This window comes from Wasmannia auropunctata, unplaced genomic scaffold, assembly GCF_000956235.1.
Source record: "Wasmannia auropunctata unplaced genomic scaffold, wasmannia.A_1.0 LD336095.1, whole genome shotgun sequence".
Classification (NCBI taxonomy): Eukaryota; Metazoa; Arthropoda; class Insecta; order Hymenoptera; family Formicidae; genus Wasmannia; species Wasmannia auropunctata.
Window position 1 is genome coordinate 1,303,098 of NW_012026795.1, and position 18,267 is coordinate 1,321,364.

At 48.9% G+C, this 18,267-nt stretch overlaps 1 protein-coding gene across 1 annotated transcript; it reads left to right on the plus strand.

The window, feature by feature from the left end:
* The first annotated feature begins 273 nt into the window (after positions 1-273).
* Positions 274-16,093, plus strand: LOC105462804 (serine/threonine-protein kinase PLK1-like). Its single transcript, XM_011709653.1, has 8 exons — positions 274-1,065; positions 11,831-11,935; positions 12,032-12,148; positions 13,644-13,858; positions 14,248-14,674; positions 14,803-15,218; positions 15,340-15,473; positions 15,728-16,093. Exons 1-8 carry the CDS (start codon positions 274-276, stop codon positions 16,072-16,074), a joined length of 2,553 nt encoding a protein of 850 aa, XP_011707955.1. The 3' UTR covers positions 16,075-16,093.
* Positions 16,094-18,267: the final 2,174 nt, after the last annotated feature.

Here is an 18,267-nt window from a genome sequence, read left to right on the forward strand (position 1 = left end):
TCGCATCATCTCATCGATCTAGATATGACAACGCCGAATGCGACCCTAGTTGCAAGATTACGTGATCGCTCCCGGAGAAGCTGCAAATCACATTGAATCATACTGAGTGCTGCGCTCCAAGATGTAAATCTCTTCCGCGAAGTCTTCGAATCGCGCGACAGTCGTGCGACGCTTTTTCGTCAATCCGATGACGAGCACGAGGCGATTCCACGAGCTCCACGGGCGGAACGAAGCTCGTGCGGTGACCCCGTAAACATTCCGATCGCCGTCGAGATGTTACCGCCGAGCGTGATCGACGTGCAGAGCGCAATTCCGCGCGACGCGACGATAAACGGCCGCGGTCTGCTATCGGAGACGATGTGCGGCGCCGAGCTGCGCTCCGCCGAGGTCGCTCCGGCGACCTGCCACGTCGCGAGATACCGCGAGGAGTTCGACGAGACCATCCGCACCGTCTCCGAGCCGGAATGCTCGAAGCGGAGGATCGACTCGGCCGGGACCGGCAGCACCAGGTCGGTGCCGGACGGTCGGTCGCGTCAAGGCTTCTCCAAAGGCTCCGCCTCTCTGCAGAGCCTGGTGCGCCGAAGGAGCCGCAGGCACGGCACGTCCTTACCCTCGGAGGTCGAGTTGTCTTCGCGGCAGGTCGTCTACCCCGCCATCCCCACGGATCTCCTCAAGGACATCGGCGGCGGCGGCGGCAGCGGCGGCGGCGGCGGCGCGGCGATGTTCCGGAACGAAGAGGAGGCGCGGACCGCAACGCCGACCTCCACGCTCATCTACGCGACTTCCTCCGCGCAACCGTCGACCTCGAGGGCCGACAACAATTTGGCCCAGGACGTCTCCACGTCGGCCAGCAACGTCGCCACCACCACGGGCAGCAACGTCACCTCGACGACGAACGGCGGCCGCTTCGGCAACATCCCGGTCGCATTATCCAGGACGAACGGCGTCGTAAAACCGGGCCCCTCCACGTCCTCCTCCTGGAGCAACTCCGCCGAGCAGGAAAGTGACTACGTTGTCGATCCTGTGCAGGGGAACGCCTACTACAAGGGACAGTTTTTGGGAAAGGTACGAATTTCTTGGCATTTAATTTACCATTTACCGCTGACAAATTGCGGAGATTTAAGTAACGAGTATTTATAAATTCCCCCCCCCCCCCCTACACACGCGCGACGTCGACTCGACGGACGTGCGAGCGCACCTGTCGTTGGCTCGTGTTGCGCGTCGATCGTATTGTCGAGTAGGTCCCGTTTTTCGCCGGCGTGGAATGGCATCCCGCGACGAGTACGTGGGAATCGCGGGGTTACGGCTCGTTTAAAGCTGGTTGACCTTCCCCGGCGTTTGATACCGTTCCGTGTGTTGTTTCAACGCGCGCGCGGACGTCCGTCGTTTATGATGCTCTTTAAAACCTGTCGCCCGACAGTAAATCAGTCGGCGCGATTGCGGTCGTAATCCTCATTGTTTTTCGCCGACGTTTAAAGCGACGCCTGCCGCGGCTGATTACCGCTTACCGGAGAAAGAGAGAGCGTGTGAAGGGAAGGAGAAGCCGATCGCGTCGCGTCGCGTCGAATCAATCGGAGATGCGAGATGCGAATGCGATTATCCAGCAGCGATCATTCGTACATTTTTTTTTTAGCTCGATAATTCGCCGCCTCGCTATTATATTCTAATTTTCTATCACGAAAATCGCACGCATTCTTCACGCCGCGTTCCTCATAATGACGAGATATAAATCATCGTTATGCAAAATTCCGATTAAATCCGGTTGCACCGCGCGGCGCGCCGCGGCCGCGCGATCGCACGTACAGAGGCGGGAATTTAAGTGTTCGAGCGATTTAATTTCGCACAATCTGCAGCTGTACTAGGCCCAAGGCGCGAATAACTTCCTGGAGTAAATAACGCGTGACCGAGTTAATGCGAGATGAGTCTCGCGATTCCGGTGTCGGGTCGAGTCGCGGACGCGGGCGGGAAAAACTCGCTTGGGAGATCGCGACCCGCGCGGGATTAAAATTTTTCATTACACGGAAACGTGGGCGCAGCCCCGCTACGTAGAAATGGAGCGTGGGTGGTGAGTCACACGACGCCTCGTTTTCGCATACCGGGAATTCTGTCGGCGAAATACCGGCGACGTCGGCGACGACTTCGGCGAAAAACGATGATCCAACAAAGCGATCCTTTCTCTCTCTCTCTCTCTCTTTCTCTCTTTCTCTCTGGGCTCCGGGTTATCCGGAACGCCCAGATTAGATCGTAAACTTGCTCCGAAAACGGGGGACCGAAAGTACATCGCCGTTTCCGTTCGAGATTATCCTGCGCAAACGAGATATTGGACCACGTCGGATGCGTCTCTTTCTCTCTATCCTCTTCTCTGTTTACTCTGTTTACAGAATAGAACGTTTTTGCCAGCGAAACGCAAATATTCTACGCGATATCTTGAATTGTAAAATCCTCGAAAAGGGTGATTCTCACATTCTTTTTCTTTCCCTCTTTTTCTCTCTCTTCTTTCTCTCTTCTCCTCGTGGCACATCATGATGCAACCGTGGAACTCGCGCACGAAACGACGCGACGATTTCAGGACCGCGTGTAGCACAGTTCGTACGTGGCTGGCATAAAAATGAGACATTTAAAGCCCTCCGTCGGCCATCGACGGTCACCGATTCTTCTCTCCCGAAGACAGAGATGCGTCCGGTCGAGTCATTGACTTCTGCATCATGCATAATACATCGACGGTAGCCCGTCCAAGATCAACGACTTCGTCAAGGTCGAGTTTTCTAATCGCAGGGCGCTTTGTTTAAATCTTGCGGGGACAATTACGGACAGTGACGCGATATGAACCGTGTGTCTCTTGCAGGGAATCTGAAAATATATGTACATTGCAGCCGTCCTGATGCACATTGCACCGTCGGTTTCGAAGCATCCGATCACAATGCGGAACGAATATCAACGCCGGCAAACAGTTCTAATTGTAGACATCGAAAATTGTTAGCGATTGTTAGGGATAATTACAACAGCTGTGAATTACCAGCTACAAAGACCGATACAATTAATCTAACACATCGTCCATTAACGATGCTTTAACATGCAACATCGTTACAGCAATTAAATATCCATCAAAACGTATTAACGTTTATAATTAATCGCATTCCGTTAATCCAATTTTGACAAATGGAACTCATCAGTTTTTCTCATAATAAACATAATTCCGATCGTTGTAATTCTCAATCGTATAAGAAGCGTGCGTAGAAAACTTTTTCGATCCGTTACTATTGCGTGCAATCCCTAAGATCGTCGACAACCGAAATTTATTATCCACTGAATTTATTTCTTATTCATAAGACGGTTTACTTTACCTCACGTTCCGATTACGTAATTTACGTCATCTAATTTATTCTAACAGCTCGTGTTATTCGAACTTATTTGTGTTTCCTGTCCCTCCTGTTTTTTTTTAACATTTTTTGAAGTGTCGCTATTAATTATTTACTCATGTTAACTTTAATGCGTTATTTCTGTAGCAGAATAGCGAGAGGAATTTGTGAAATTAAGAAAGAACGAAAAGAGGGCCCGCGAATAAATTGCAGGGCGGACAGAATGCATTTTTTATTCGAATCTCTAATCGAGAACGATGTCGTCGCGTTGTCGGGTGTATATGTATCCTGTACGTGCGTACTTCGCATCGCCCGAAGCAGGAAGTCCGCATGTTATCTGATTATCATTACACCGAGTAAACTCCATTCGGCCAGCACACCCTGGACACACCCGGAGGCGGTCTCTCGTTACGTCGATCTCGTTGCCTCGAACTTTACCCGCGCGCCTCGGCGCCACGATCTTCGTCCAATCTCCGCTTAATCGCGACTTCCCGATCTTCACGGTACTTCGTTTTACGCGGACGCGGAAAACGCCGAGCCTATCGGCGGCGCATCGATGCGGATCGACCCGCTATCGATCCAGCGGTTCGTACAGGAAATATCGCGCGTTCACGCGACTCGCGATCGCGACCCGAGCCAATCCGCGGGAAACTCGATCGGCCCGTAGATCAGCGAGGAGAGTAATAATCCCCTCGGTGACATCAATTTCACACAGCGACGGCGTCTCGTCGCCGTCGAAAAATCGCGCCGCGAGATACGATCTTGCGCCGCAAATCAAGCGGATAGCGTTTTAGCTATTCGTTTTAGCTATATATATGCGCGAGAAATATTTTGCGACGATCGATCGGTTCGCGAGAAAGGCTACGTCTTGTGCGGCACCCTACGTCATTTTCGAAACATGCCGTTTGGGTGTTCCCGAATTGCAAACCGAAACGGACCGGAGACGCGTTTCGCGTCGATCGGGCGATTTGGCATAAAAAATATTTCGCATCTTTCGACTTACTTGACCTCGACCAACGAAGATCACTTCCGCAGATGTCACTCGGGATAATGTTAAATTGCAGCCCCGAAAAAACAAGCCGGAGCCGCTGTCGATCGGCGAGAGGAAATATTTCACGTCTCCTCCGCGCGGCGAGATCGATCGCGATCCACGTAAGGCCCGTAGCGACTCGCCTCCTCGCGAGCGCGAGGCCTCCGTCCGCCGGCGGATAATTTCAGAGGATGCAGTCTCAAACCGTGTGTATCCTCTTGCTCTCCGAGAAAACCGGTCGTCGTTTCGTCATCCCGATTATTCGTACCCGGTCGCTCGGGCGTTACCCTGCGCGCGCGCGCACGTCTCGTATCTCGTGTTAGAAATCGGGCTTTCCGTTATGCGCGCCGCGCGCGCGGCCGATACTTTATCAAAACTCACCTCTGATATTTCCGTATTCCACCGAGGCACCCGCTTCGGCGCTATCTCGATTATTCGCAACCGGTTGCCGGTTTCTACGTTTGCACTTTGGGTTGTGCGGAGGCGCACGCGCGCGCGCAGGTAGTTCTCGATCCGTGCAGTCGCCGCAAAAAGCGCACGGGTAACACCAAATGAAGCTTCGTCGACGACATTCTTTTATGTTCATCTCACAATATATATTAGATGCTTAATATCTTTTTATTGTAATATTTTTTTCGCAATAATTTTTATCGTTTATTTTATTCCTATATAGCTATTATATATAAAATTAAGAAAAATTTCACTTGCGTATGAGAGAACACTACACTAACTACATGTTTGCTATCAATCACAAATAGACGAGATGTAACGGTTATAAACGGTACCGTCGGCAACACATCGAAGCGCCGGTAATGGCCCATTAGTCGCGTTCAAATACATCAGATAGGCATTTACGTGGACGAGCGAGTCCGGTGCGCGATTTCTTTCGAACGTCGACGAAGGTGCGAACGCTTTTTATTGTGTAACATCGTTGCCTCGATCATTCACGACCGGTTACCGCCTTTCTTCGTCCCGCAGTTTAGAGGAGAAGCGCTAACGCAGGAGCTTATCTATATACCGCCGCTTATACTTAGGCCGATACTTCTCTCTGTCTCTCTTTCTCTCTCTCTTTCTTTCTTTTTTCTCTCTCTCTCCCGTACACGTGTCGTAGACTCATCCGCGATTTGTCTCTCGTTTCTCGTGAACAATGTTCGCCTGCGAGCGATGAAGAACTTACGCGTCCGGTTTCGATCCTCGGCGCGCGATAGCGCGGCGTACACCGTGTCGGGAAGATCTCTTACAACCGTGGCATTTATTATCAATTCTCCGGAGTACGTGGAAAACGGGGGCTGAAAATTTTCGGATTTTCGATCCTCCCAATGTTCGACCTTTCCCCCCCCGAGAGAGGAGTAATTTCCAACTTTGTATGCGCGGTCACGGAATTATCGAAACCTTCCGCGACGAAAGTTCGTCCGGTACGTACTCTCATTCCAGCGTAGCGTAATTCTGCGACCGCGGGGACGATCGTTCCGTTCCGGCACGGATCGTGAGAAATAACGAGTGACGATTCTATTCGCTTCGCGAAATCCTTGAACCGTGAAGAATGCGACAGAAGGGGCGCGCGAAGCTACAGTTTTTCCACAGGGAGGCACCGTCGTGACGAATTACAGTGCGCGACGCGGAGCGGATCGTCGCTCTTATCTACACGCGTTTGGCTTCCAAAGCACTTGCATTACGCGTGTTTTCTAATAGGCACGCACAACGCGCGCCCTTCGCGCGCGCGCTCGTGTTCGCACACATACACATACACACACACACACACAAGTCAATGACATCTCGTGTCTGCCTTTCACTGATTGGCTCGCGGTTGCGTGTCAGTGCAACCGCGGGGATGAGCTCAACGGATGGGCCTCTTCCTCTCCCATCTCTTTCTCGCTTTTTTCCTCCGTCTCGGCCTTTCTCATTCTGGATCGTCTCGCGTTTTTAGCCTCGCGAGATCGTTCGTGTATACTGGTACAAAGTATAACACACGATTATCCACGCGATTTCATCATCGGCTACCGCGCATTGCGGGATCCAACAGGCAAGAACGGCAATTTTCACTATTGACCGGAAATAAGAGTCCGCGTTGTATTGGTCGTATTAAACTTTCGCTCCCGTGATAAACATTAATCAGCTGTATTTTCTTGCATAATACGCTTTATCGCGCGATAACATTATATCAGAACCGCAAGTTGAAGGAGTAGTAAAAATACGCGAAGAAATATATATATATGTACACGCACATGTTTATGGGCTACCCTTTGCGATAAAAATGTCTATCGATAAGTCGATCCCGCGCGCGCATTTACCACTCTTATTTATATCGCGCTGCATCCGTTGCACTTAATTGCGCAGCTCAAGTACGCGGCTAATTCCACTCGCGAGAATGTAAGAGGGGGAGCGTAATGCGAATCGCTCGCTTCAACGACTCGGCTCCGAAGTGGACAACGCTGATGACACGAAATCGCCGTTTCCCTCCATGCAGTTTTCGAGCGTTATACTTTACGTGACGCACGGCGGAGGAAAAAAAAGCGACGTGGCCGATAAAGCGCTGGCCTTTTAAACGGGACGCGTCATTTGCGAATAATCATCCCCGATTGAGAAAAACGCCCGATCTCGGCGTTGCGAAACGCGCAGCGATTGACGCCAATGTCCGACCGGCAATTAAACAGGTCGTGATATCATACTGCGCGGGTTACCACTGGTGGAAAGATATAAACAGAGTGTTTCCAGGAAGACGTGCAAGACTGTCGAAACGGCGGCTGGCGCTGGCCGCCGTACGTGTGTCTGATGATCTTTTTGTGGCGCCAGCGAGAAACTAAATCAATTTCACTCTCGGGCGGGTTTATCGGTTTGTCACGCGATCACACTTACGACGCTCTCCCGCCGAATTCTTCATACAACTGGCGAACATTAAGTCGCGCGAGAAACGCGCATAGCGCATCAACGTATACAACGATAACGGGATACGTTATCGACGCGCGTTACACTTTTTCTTCTTACAGAGACTTTACAGAGTTTAAACTTAGCGCGACCTACACACGTATAAATACATGTGAGCGGCCGTTTATACGAATCCGTTTGAATTTCGCGTGGCGAATGGAAAAGGTGACGAAATCCGAGGGGAATCAGCTGGGAAGATTCTAAGACTAGACTCCTTCCTCGCGCTTTATTTTCTCGACCTTTGGCTTTTGAAATTTACGACGGTCAATACGGAGTTACCCCGGCGAGAGGGAGAGAGCCTTCCTCTGCAGGGTTCTCGATTTAGCGAGAGAATTTATAGAATACACAGACCCCATCATCCACGTGTGCCCTCGGAAATCTCGTCGGATGCAGGTAGATTTTTCTATCCGTACCGTTGGACAATGCGCACTCGTCACAAAGCGCGGTGTCGCAGTAGGATCTCGCAGGTGATGCAGAACGGTTTTCCTCCTTTCAGTTTTCGCTGTCTTTTTTATACACGTGCATCTCCAAAGACCCGTGTTAAATGCCGAAAGGTTTTGAAAGGTTGTTTGGTTTTTATACACTTCTCCTCCCTCCCGCGCATTCCTGCACAAGCTTGCTATTTAATCGATAATCCGAGTAACCCACTTGTGTTGTACCAAGATATATATTTTTTATTTAAGCATCCAGCGCTCCAGTACAAATTAGATTACTTTGCTACTTTTGCTTATTCTGTTCGCTGCCTATTAGGAACAATTTAATTTGCTAGCATTACTACGAGCGATTGTCTCGTGGCTGCATTTCGTTTGATCGATACGCTTTAGTGTTCTCGATGCATTACTTGTCATTTAATAGCGACTTCAGATCTGATTCTTTTTCTATTTAATTTTTTTTATTTAATAAAGTTTGACATTAATTGACGAATATACATTTTACTAGACAGCAGTATTTAAAATTAAGAATTAAAGAAAATTGAAAAGGAGGACGCATCTAAAATCGTATACAGCTAAAATTGAGTTTAAATGTAGTTATAGATGAATAGTCCTCTATTTATAATGTGCATCAGATATGTAAGATTTAAGCTCGTTTTAGAAACTCGCCTTCATTCAGATCTGATTCTTTTTCTATTTAATTTTTACGTAAAGTTTGACTTTACATTAATTGACGAATATATATACATTTTATTAGACAGCAGTATTTATACGAGTAATTAAAAATTAAAAAAAATTGAAAAGGAGGACGCATCTAATTGTAAAACACGTACCGCAAAAGACTAAAATTGAGTTTAAATATAGTTTATACAGATGAATAGTCTTTTACTTGTAATATGCATCAGATACGAAAGATTTAAGCTCGTTTTAGAAACCCGCCTTCGTTACGCGAAGTAGCGGATGAAACGTGTATATCATCAGCGTGATTCTCGAATTGACTCCTATTACATTTTCTAGGATTAAAATGCTTCTGACGTAACTCCGAAAATGCCGCGGTACTACTTGGCTCTAAACTGGGGTTAAGGGAGCTGTTATCGTCGCGAATTGCCACGTCGAATTAGTGCTGCACGAGCAATGTGGGCGTGCTTGAGAACTCGTCGAGGCGGTTCACGTGCGATTGCTTAATAACTAGGCAAAAAACCAACCCCTCCCTCTCCCTCCTCCCTTCCTTTCTGGTCTGTTAATCCGCTGCTTCGTCGGGGAAAACATCTTGGACCACCCAAATAGAACAGCTACAGTTCGGCGTGCACACACGCCGCGTTCTCGGGTGATCGCTTCGCGGACGGTAACCGTTGTACCGTTGCCGGATGTGACGCCACGCGTATTCCCGTGGCGTGGAGGAAACGAAACGAATCGATCGTCGAAGGCAGGAGACGGCCCGTCAAGGCTGATAAGCCGGAAAGATTAACGAAAGGTCAGGGCCTCGTTAAAAACATTTTAGGGAAAAGAAAGGGAGCGTGTGCTTTCTCAAATTTAGACGCGCCGTTTTACGAGCGGACACGCGTGACTAACGGCCGGCGCGGGAGCGCTCGTTAGGTTCGTCCTAGATAAACCAACTCATTCTCTCCTTTGCTCGCGCTCGCGCTCGCGTCCCAATTGACGCGAGGAAAGTCACGTTTTTTTTCCCTCCGTTTCTGCCACTCAGACGAGAAATCGACTGTCCGCGCGAACAAAGCCGATTCGCGAGTATAGTCGCGAGCGTATATACACATATATATATATATATATATAGGTATATCGTCTCGCTTCGCACGCGGACGGGAAATTCCGCGCGACGGACGCAGGCGGCGCGGTGAGGGTTCCGCGCGCACGTTCGAAATCGCGCGAGCGAGAGCGCATGCCATTATGCCACGACGATTGCGAGGAGTGAATGGCGCGTGAATGGGATTATTTCTCTGGAATCGAATCGATGACGCACTGCATGCCGCGCGCGCGAAAACCGGTCGACGCGGCGGCTCGCGCGATCGTTTTCTCTCCGTCGCGCTCACGGATCTCGCAACGCGACGCGCGGGGAGAGACTCGCTCGAGGATCGTCCGACGAGGAGAGCCCGAGGGCTCGTTTCGGCGTCTCCGAGACGACCAGCGAGACACGCTAAACGAACGAACGCGCGAGATGCGACGTGACGCGCCCGCGGGCTCTTGACAAGCTGACCGCCGGGGAAATCAAGCAAAGTTAACGGATCGCTGTCCTTCGCGTGAAGCGAGGTGCCGTACACGCGAGGCGAACGTCGGATTCCCTCCTTGACGGCGTATCGGGAAAATGACGTTCGCATATTAATCGACTCCTCCTCCATCGAATCACAACGTCAATTAATTATTTCATTTCGCGAGCGCTTGAAGGCTGTTCAAGGAGGGCTGAAGAGGGAGAGATCGTACAAATCGCGTGTTTCTCCTCGTCGGAACGGAACGGCTGTCCGGTATTGTAAAAAGGGTCACAGACGAAGGATTCGATCACTCCACAGAGAGAAAAGAATAACAAATGGTCGGGAATGCTTCGTCATCCCGCGGCGCGCGCTCGCCGATGAGCTGCGCTAATTCCGACGAGATGCGTAACCATACGCGTGGTGCGGGAGGGGGAGATCCCGAGGAGCGAAACGCAAAACGGGGACAAGGCTCGCGAGGAGTTTTTGTCAACAGTCCATTTGACCGCGCGTGCACAAAGCGCGTGCACGCGTGCGGCGATGTATTTTTAGTCGTCGTCGGCGATATTTAAAGATAAACGGACCGCTTCGCTATAACCGTACGCGCACGGAGGGTCCGGACCCTCAGCGTGCCGTATGCCCGTTGCTCACCGGGTACATGCAACACGCGGCGGATTACGCGCCCGAAATACGGCGAGAACGAGGGAACGAGGGATGCCTTGCCTGTGGGTCACGTCGCGTCGACCGGCACGAAATCGCGCTCGAATCGTCCGACGGACTTTCTCGGCCCGACGACATCGAGGCCGCGCGTTTAGCCCGCGATCTGCCCCATTTTTACATCCCGGGTCTTTCTCGAATACGCAACGATCGCGTGCAACGTTCGTCGCATGACGTGATCGCTGTGTATCGGACCGGCCGCGGCGGGCGGCGGTGCATTTGGCGCTAAATACGGGAATGCGAGATGTGTAATTTCAATTGCGTGACGACGCCGTCGTCGCGACGCGAGTTACGCCGCGCTCTCGTAACTCGTTTGGGATATTTTCGCGCGAGTTGTTCTGGCAACCGGCCCACCGAGCACCCTTTTCCCATCGCGCGATCGCGAGATCGTGCGCGCGTTCGCGATCGCCAGACGATATTTCGATGTCGTTTGTTCTCGCGCCCCAGTGACGAGCTATTTCGGAAAACGGTCGTTTCGGATTTACGATTTTCTCGTGGGCGCATTGTTTGTCGGAAATTCCCCATGAAGAGGAGAGGGGATATAGGGTGAACGCACCCAATACCGATTTGCAATGGTGTATTTCGTATCTAAAGCATTGTAAGATTGAAAATATTATCTTTAGCAGACGATATATATACTTACGTTCTTTCCTTCGATCGCGACACGTTCACACATTTTGCGATTCGTGTGACATTCGTGCTATTTCGAAGGCTCCCCGGTGATTGTCAAAAGCCGCGAAGAATGGTGCGTCTCTCGTAAAAAGAAATCCTCCTCACTTTCTTCCTACGACTGCACGGAGGCAATAAACGATAATTTCAGAAGATTACTTTAAGACCGAAAGCGGTCGCCACCAGGGAACCTTTCACTGAGACCATCGACGGATGATCGAGGAGAAATTCTTAGAATCTATTTTGAGAATTCTAGGACTCGGAAGAAGAACGCGGCTCTCATTATTCTTCCCCGCGAGAGAGATGGATCACTTTGTGTCGGCGGAGACGATACATCGATAAAGATCGCATTGTGCGTCTGCTTGCGCAATCCGATCCTTTCCGAGAATATCAAGCGTTTGTCGCGAGAGTATATATATATATATATATACATACATATATATACATATATACCTGGCCCATGGACGTTATAAATGATTTATCTCTTTCACTTTTCAGGGTGGTTTCGCGAGGGTCTACCTAATGACCGACGTCAGCAACGGAAATCAGTACGCGTGCAAGATTATCCCGAAGAATCGGATGCAGAGGATCCACATGCAGAAGGTATTTACGCGTACGACCGCGATGTATAGTGAAAAGCGCACGCATTCTATTATTGTTTCGCTGAATAACGCGCGTTTTACGCCACTCTTCTCGTAGATCGCGCGTGAGATCATGATCCATAAAGAGCTGAATCACGTGAACGTCGTCCAGATGCATCATTATTTCGAGGACAATCTCAACGTGTACATGCTCCTAGAGGCCTGCCCACGAAAGGTAACGCGTGTCACCTCACTTGCCAATTGATTATTCTTCACCACGCGTTTCTGCAGCGCACGTTCGCGGGATAAAAATTTCGCAACTCCTCTATACCTTTCCTGTATACACATTTACGATCGTCGTCCATACCGGTGAAAACGCGACTCTCGATCGAGTCGACGCTCGCGGTCGTCATCTCGTAAATTATTCGAACCGCTGACAGATATTGACAACTGGAGCGGAGCAATAAAGAGCGTTATTCCCTTATTTCATCCTACGTTCTGTAGGTACTCTCGCGGCCGTCTTTAACATCTTTGTCTGTCATTCTCCCCTCTCCTTCCGTTCTCCTCGTAAAGTCGTTTTCCAAGTTCCAGCCTATCTCTATTGCCGCCGCGCAACACCTGCGCGACTTAAATCGACGTGTCGAAGTCATTCTGCACGCCGTACCCGAGAAACAATTATGGATCCATCGTGCCTGTCTGCGAGCGGTCCGCGATCGGCAACAGCCGCGTATTTTCATCCCGCCGGAAAGAGAGCGGCACTTGCACTCTTCATGGCTGATCTGCCGACCTGTTTGTACCGTTAGGATGCGACGAAGCATCCACTAATCGTTTGATTATCCTCGCTCTCCCGCTCAATCGCCTTCGCGAGCGCGAGTCTCGTCTCCGTCTCCACTGCTCGATCACGCAGGGATTGACGACTTAAATGATTAAAAAAATCTCTGAAATTCCTTAAAAACGTCTATAGCGGTAATAATGTTTCATGAAAAGAGACGCGCTGAAAGCTGGCAATTTGCAGTTTCAAGAATTTTGTAAAAAAAATATATTTTATATCTCTCGTTAACGTTTAACGAAACAAATTTTTTGACATTTTCCATGCACCATGTCGCGTTTGCAAAACAGCCTCATAAAGTCATCTCATTTCGCCGAAAGCTTGCGCTTTAAAGAGGTAACGTCGGCCACAAGTTAGCAAGTTTATCGCGAGTGGTGAAAAAAATGGAGACGCGCAGATTTCCCGAAATATTTCTATACCGGCTCGCAAATAAGATGATTCCTCCAAAATGAGGCGACGTGCATCCTACGGAATAATGTAAGAAACAGCTCGAGAAATACACGTGCATTCCACGCATTCGAGATGACTATCTTCCTGCCAGGAAACGCTTTCTTCTCGATTGTTTGGTCTCTTTTTAAAGGAGCTATAAGTGACCGCCATTACACAATCTCCTGTAATATATAGTTACTTTTGTGAATTACGCTGCAGGTTTTATAATATTACGTTTATAACAGTTTATTGTATCATCTGCAAAGATCATAAGATACACAAAGAAAACGTAAACAAAAAGTATAAAGAGCGCAAAGCAAATAAAAAAAATCATATAATAGTCCTCGCTATACGTTTTATCGCGCCATTCTTCCGTCAGATGACTTTCTGCACGTCATTAAATGCGCGAAGTACGAGCAGTAAGCCTCCAGATTTAAAAATATCATCTTTCCTTCTTCTTCCTCTCCGCCAGAGCCTGATGCACGTGCTGAAGTACCGTGGCAAAGTCACGGAACCGGAAGCGCGTTACTACATGAAGCAAATGGTGACCGGCGTCGCGTACATCCACTCGCAGAAAGTCGTTCACCGGGACCTGAAGCCGGGCAACATGTTCCTATCGGACCGGATGATCGTCAAGATCGGTGACTTCGGGTTGGCGACCAGGCCCGACGGTCAGCGCAGACGAGTGTAAGGCTCAATATAATTTGCGACACTTTAAACATGTTTCTCCTCCGGGATTTAGAATTTTATTTATTTAATTTGTACATTTTATTTGTTGTGTTGTTCATATAATTTGTAATCTAAATTAGCAGTTTATAAAAATTAAGAAACATGAGAATGATTTAAACGACAACAATTGGACGTCTCACAATCCCTTTTTGTTATCGTTATCTTTTTGTTATCATTATCTTGGTGTCTTAACTATCCGTCTCGACGAAAACATACAAACACCGGAGATCCCTTTTCCGGTGCCTTGAGACGATTGTTATGCCCGATGGACGCGCTCGTCTAAACACAAGCAACTTAGCGGCATCAGCAAAACGTCGTAGCGCATTTAGTCGCATTTGTATCCGCAGAACGATATGCGGTACGCCGAACTACATCGCTCCGGAAGTGCTGTATAAGCAAGCGTACAGCTACGAGGCGGATGTTTGGGCGCTGGGCTGCATACTGTACGCCCTGCTGGTAGGGCAACCGCCCTTCGACACGGCGACGCTCAAGGAGACTTACGCCAGGATCTGCAACAACCATTATCGCGAGGTCGACGACAGTATCGCGAGCAAAAGCGGCCAGGACTTGATTAGGTGGCTATTACAGTCTAATCCCGAGCTGCGGCCGAGTCTGGAGAGGGTGAAGGAGCACGTTTATCTAACCAAGGAATACGTGCCCGCGTCATTACCCCACACTTGCTGCTACCAAATGCCACCGGCGTCGATCATCGAGCCACCCTCATCGCCGTCCTCGATGTCCACGGTCGCCAGGAATCCGGAAATTAAGGCGCAGGTGAGCGATGCCCCGATGATTCGTCCGCAAGATTTTTGACAGATCTAGCCGGCGAATCTTTTACGAAAATGAAATTTCAGATATGGCAGCAGAGCCTCGTTTATCCCGACGCGTCGCTGCGCTACCAGCAACAGTCGATTCCGGCTCAGCAGGCGCAGCAGCAGTCGCAGCACCAGCAGCTTCTGCTAAATCGCTCGCAGAAGAGCCTGCAGAAGGAGTCCAAGGTCTCCAGCTGGCTCGTCAGGAAGTTACCGAAACTGCCGCGATTCCGGCAACGGCTCAGCAGCGTGCTCTGCCCGGATCACAAGAAGACCGGCCTCGTGGCGCAGAGCGTGCAGATGCATCGCGCGTTAGAGGCGTGCGTGCCGGAAATGAAGCGGAATAACGCGTGCAATCCACCAACCGTAGAGGACATCGTACCGCTCTTCGTCACCAAGTGGATCGATTACTCGAACAAGTACGGGCTGGGCTTTCAACTCTCCGATAGATCGGTTGGCGTTCTTTTCAACGACAACACGAAGATTAGCTACACTCACGATAGAAGGTGTGTATCGAGAGAAATCAACGAAAAATAATGTGACATTGTGCATCGACTGTTGTAACTTTCTTCACTATAAGATTGTAGTTTCTTAATTAATTCGGTGAAATTTGTTATGTTAATACAGAAGAGTGGAATATATGACGACCGACGATGAGATGACGCGATATCATCGAGAGAGGGACGTGCCGGCACCGCTGCAAAAGAAGCTCGAGTTACTCCGTCATTTTACCGAATATATGGACGACTTCTTGACAGAAGGTGAGTCTCCCTCTCTGATCACATATTTCATTTTTATACGTATATCATAATTTATTACACATGTAGAACTTTCATTTCTTTAAACGAAAGAAACGTTGACTCGTCTTTGCAAGGCTCTATAGTATTTTTGTCTTCCAAGTGCAAAACACACAATGAGAATGGCCTAACTCTTTGTACCACCCTATTATATCGACGTGACCGAAAGTTAACGAGTAAAACGTAAATGTAATCCCGCGTTAATGTGTGCCGTCTAGGTGGCGAGCTGAAAAAATATCGCGCGCCGCCGAGGCAGTCGAAAAACGCTTACGTGCCGCGAATGAGACGGTGGCTGCGTACGGACAAGGCCATCGTGATGGAGCTAACGGTACCGCTCCTGCAAGTGAACTTCTTCGTGGACCACACGAAGATGGTGGTGTCGCAGGAACCCGCGGGCGGACGGGGCTACCTGATCACTTACATCGACACCGGCCGACACGCGTCCTCCTATTGGCTGAACGATCTGCGTGACCTCGGCTGCACCCCGGATCTCTACGAGCGCCTCTACTACGTCTGCAAGGTGACGCGCGAGTTCGCCGAGCTGGACAACAACACGATCGCCTGATGCACGCCGGCGGATTCTCGGGGGACGCGCGCCGCCGCTCCCCCGAGGACCGCTCGGGCGACCCTACGGGCAGCAAGATCTCTCAGATACCTGTTTTAGATCTTACCCAAGCAACTTCTTCTTTTCCATAAAGCTGGCAGCTAAATGCCCGCGATAAAATTCTTCAGCTATACAAAAAGTCGATAATTATTAATTACTACGTTCGAATATTTTTTTGAATTCTAATTACCATGACGGAAACAAAAACATCCGTTTGTGTCTCTCTCTCTCTCTCTCTTTCTCGCTCGGGATAAGAGTTTAAAGGCAATAGCAGCAGAGCAAGTACGTTATGATCCCGTTACGCGCAGCATTTCTCAGGGAGGAGGAAGGGGAGAGGGAGGTCGTAAATAAGAATGTCACGCGTATAAGTCCGCGGAAAGGTGTGTCTCGGGTAAGACCGCGCGATGCGAGTGCTTTCGTTGACTTATGCATCTGCATGCTGTTTCCGCGAAGCCAGAAAGAAAGCCGCCCGTAAGCACGTGGCACATTTCGGCAGGAGATCCTCTCTGAAGAGATGTTAATTTTTCCCACGTGATTGAAGACTAGTTAGATTAGTAAGTTAATCGGTCACAGACTGCCATCGTCGCAATGATGGTTTCACGAGTCCAAGTAGGTATAGTACCGTATATCCGTTCCTCTTGAATATGCGTCGCGAAAGGCATATTGCGCGCGAACAAAATACACTTGAAATCCTCCCCCCCCCCCAAAAAAGAGCTAGCTACGCACTATTTTTACGCACAGCATTTTTACACGCAGATCCCTCATTCTCGTGCGAGAATTATATATTCGACGAAAATTATCGAGATTAATGTGATATAAATGTAACCAGTTATGAAATATGTATCCGGTGACACTTTTCATCATAACGAAACGCAAGACGGTCACAAACTAGGAGAGTGTCAACTGCATTGCTACTACCTCTGTTAAACAGGTAGCTGTTAGTATATTTATTTTTCACGGCGCAGATCTCCCTAGTTCAGTGCCTATATATCGAGTAAGTAAATTGATATCCGGTAGATATTAGTTTCATCGGGTAAATCGAGTATATAGTTTTATTACATATTCGCGATCACGCCGCGTGCAAAAGTATAGTATCGTTCGGAACAACGGGAAATTTTTCCATGTAAAAAAAAAAACCTCTTTCTCCGCTAAAAGCACGCTGTTATCGAAATCTGAGCTCCACTTCGCGATTCGTTGTTAAGACACCGCATTGCCTGAATTATGTGTGGAAACAGATTTTTTTTTTATGTTGAATAGAGAATTAAGAAGAATATTTAGCTCAACACGAGAGAAAATCCATGAACGTTCTCGCGCATATTTATTTCTGCTCTCTTGAGATATCTTTTGAACTTGTTCGGACTTGTTAAACTTGTTCAAAAAATTGTTCTCTCTTACGATACTGAGATCGTGGAATGATGCTGGAAGGGATGAATCTGACGTGAGGTGAAGCGAGTGTTTACAAAAGTAAAAGGGAAAATTTGTCGAGGCGCGTCTAAATATTAGACGCAAAGATAAATAGTTTCGCGTTATTCGGAAGAGAAACAGATCTTTTTGCTCGAGTTTTAATCGACTCTCAATTCCGTACGTTTATTCTTTTATAGCGACACGTGCGTTTTGTAGATTACGTTGAAAGATATTTGCCACACGGATATCTCTTTTCGCATGATTTGCCATCGAGTACTTAAAAACCGGCTAGCAACATCCCGCCGTGCGTTACTCGGCGCAAGAGGGCTGCACGCAGAGAGTTAGAAGAAGCCCTCCGGTAAATTTTTAGCAAATCCTAGTCAACACTCCTTTTCCATTTTTCTAGAATCTAACGAAGGACGAGCGACGAGTGTCACTGCCATCGTTGTTACGCGTTGCCGCTGTATCCAGGCTGTTACGTTTATAGTTGTACTATTTATTAGTTGCGTTTTATGCGCGTACGCTTGTTGAAAGTTCGTTGTGTGCTATAGCTAGGATCGCGGAGGATATATAAACCGTGGAAGTTTCACCAGGACGAGCTTCCTCGGCCGGACGAACCCGATCCGGATCCCTCCTCGCACAATCGTGCAATTGTTTTTGCGGGCGTTGACGGTTAATCTCGTTTTCTCTTATACTCGTCTTGCCAGGGGAATTAGTATCACGCATCTAGGACCAATTAGGCGAATAAGA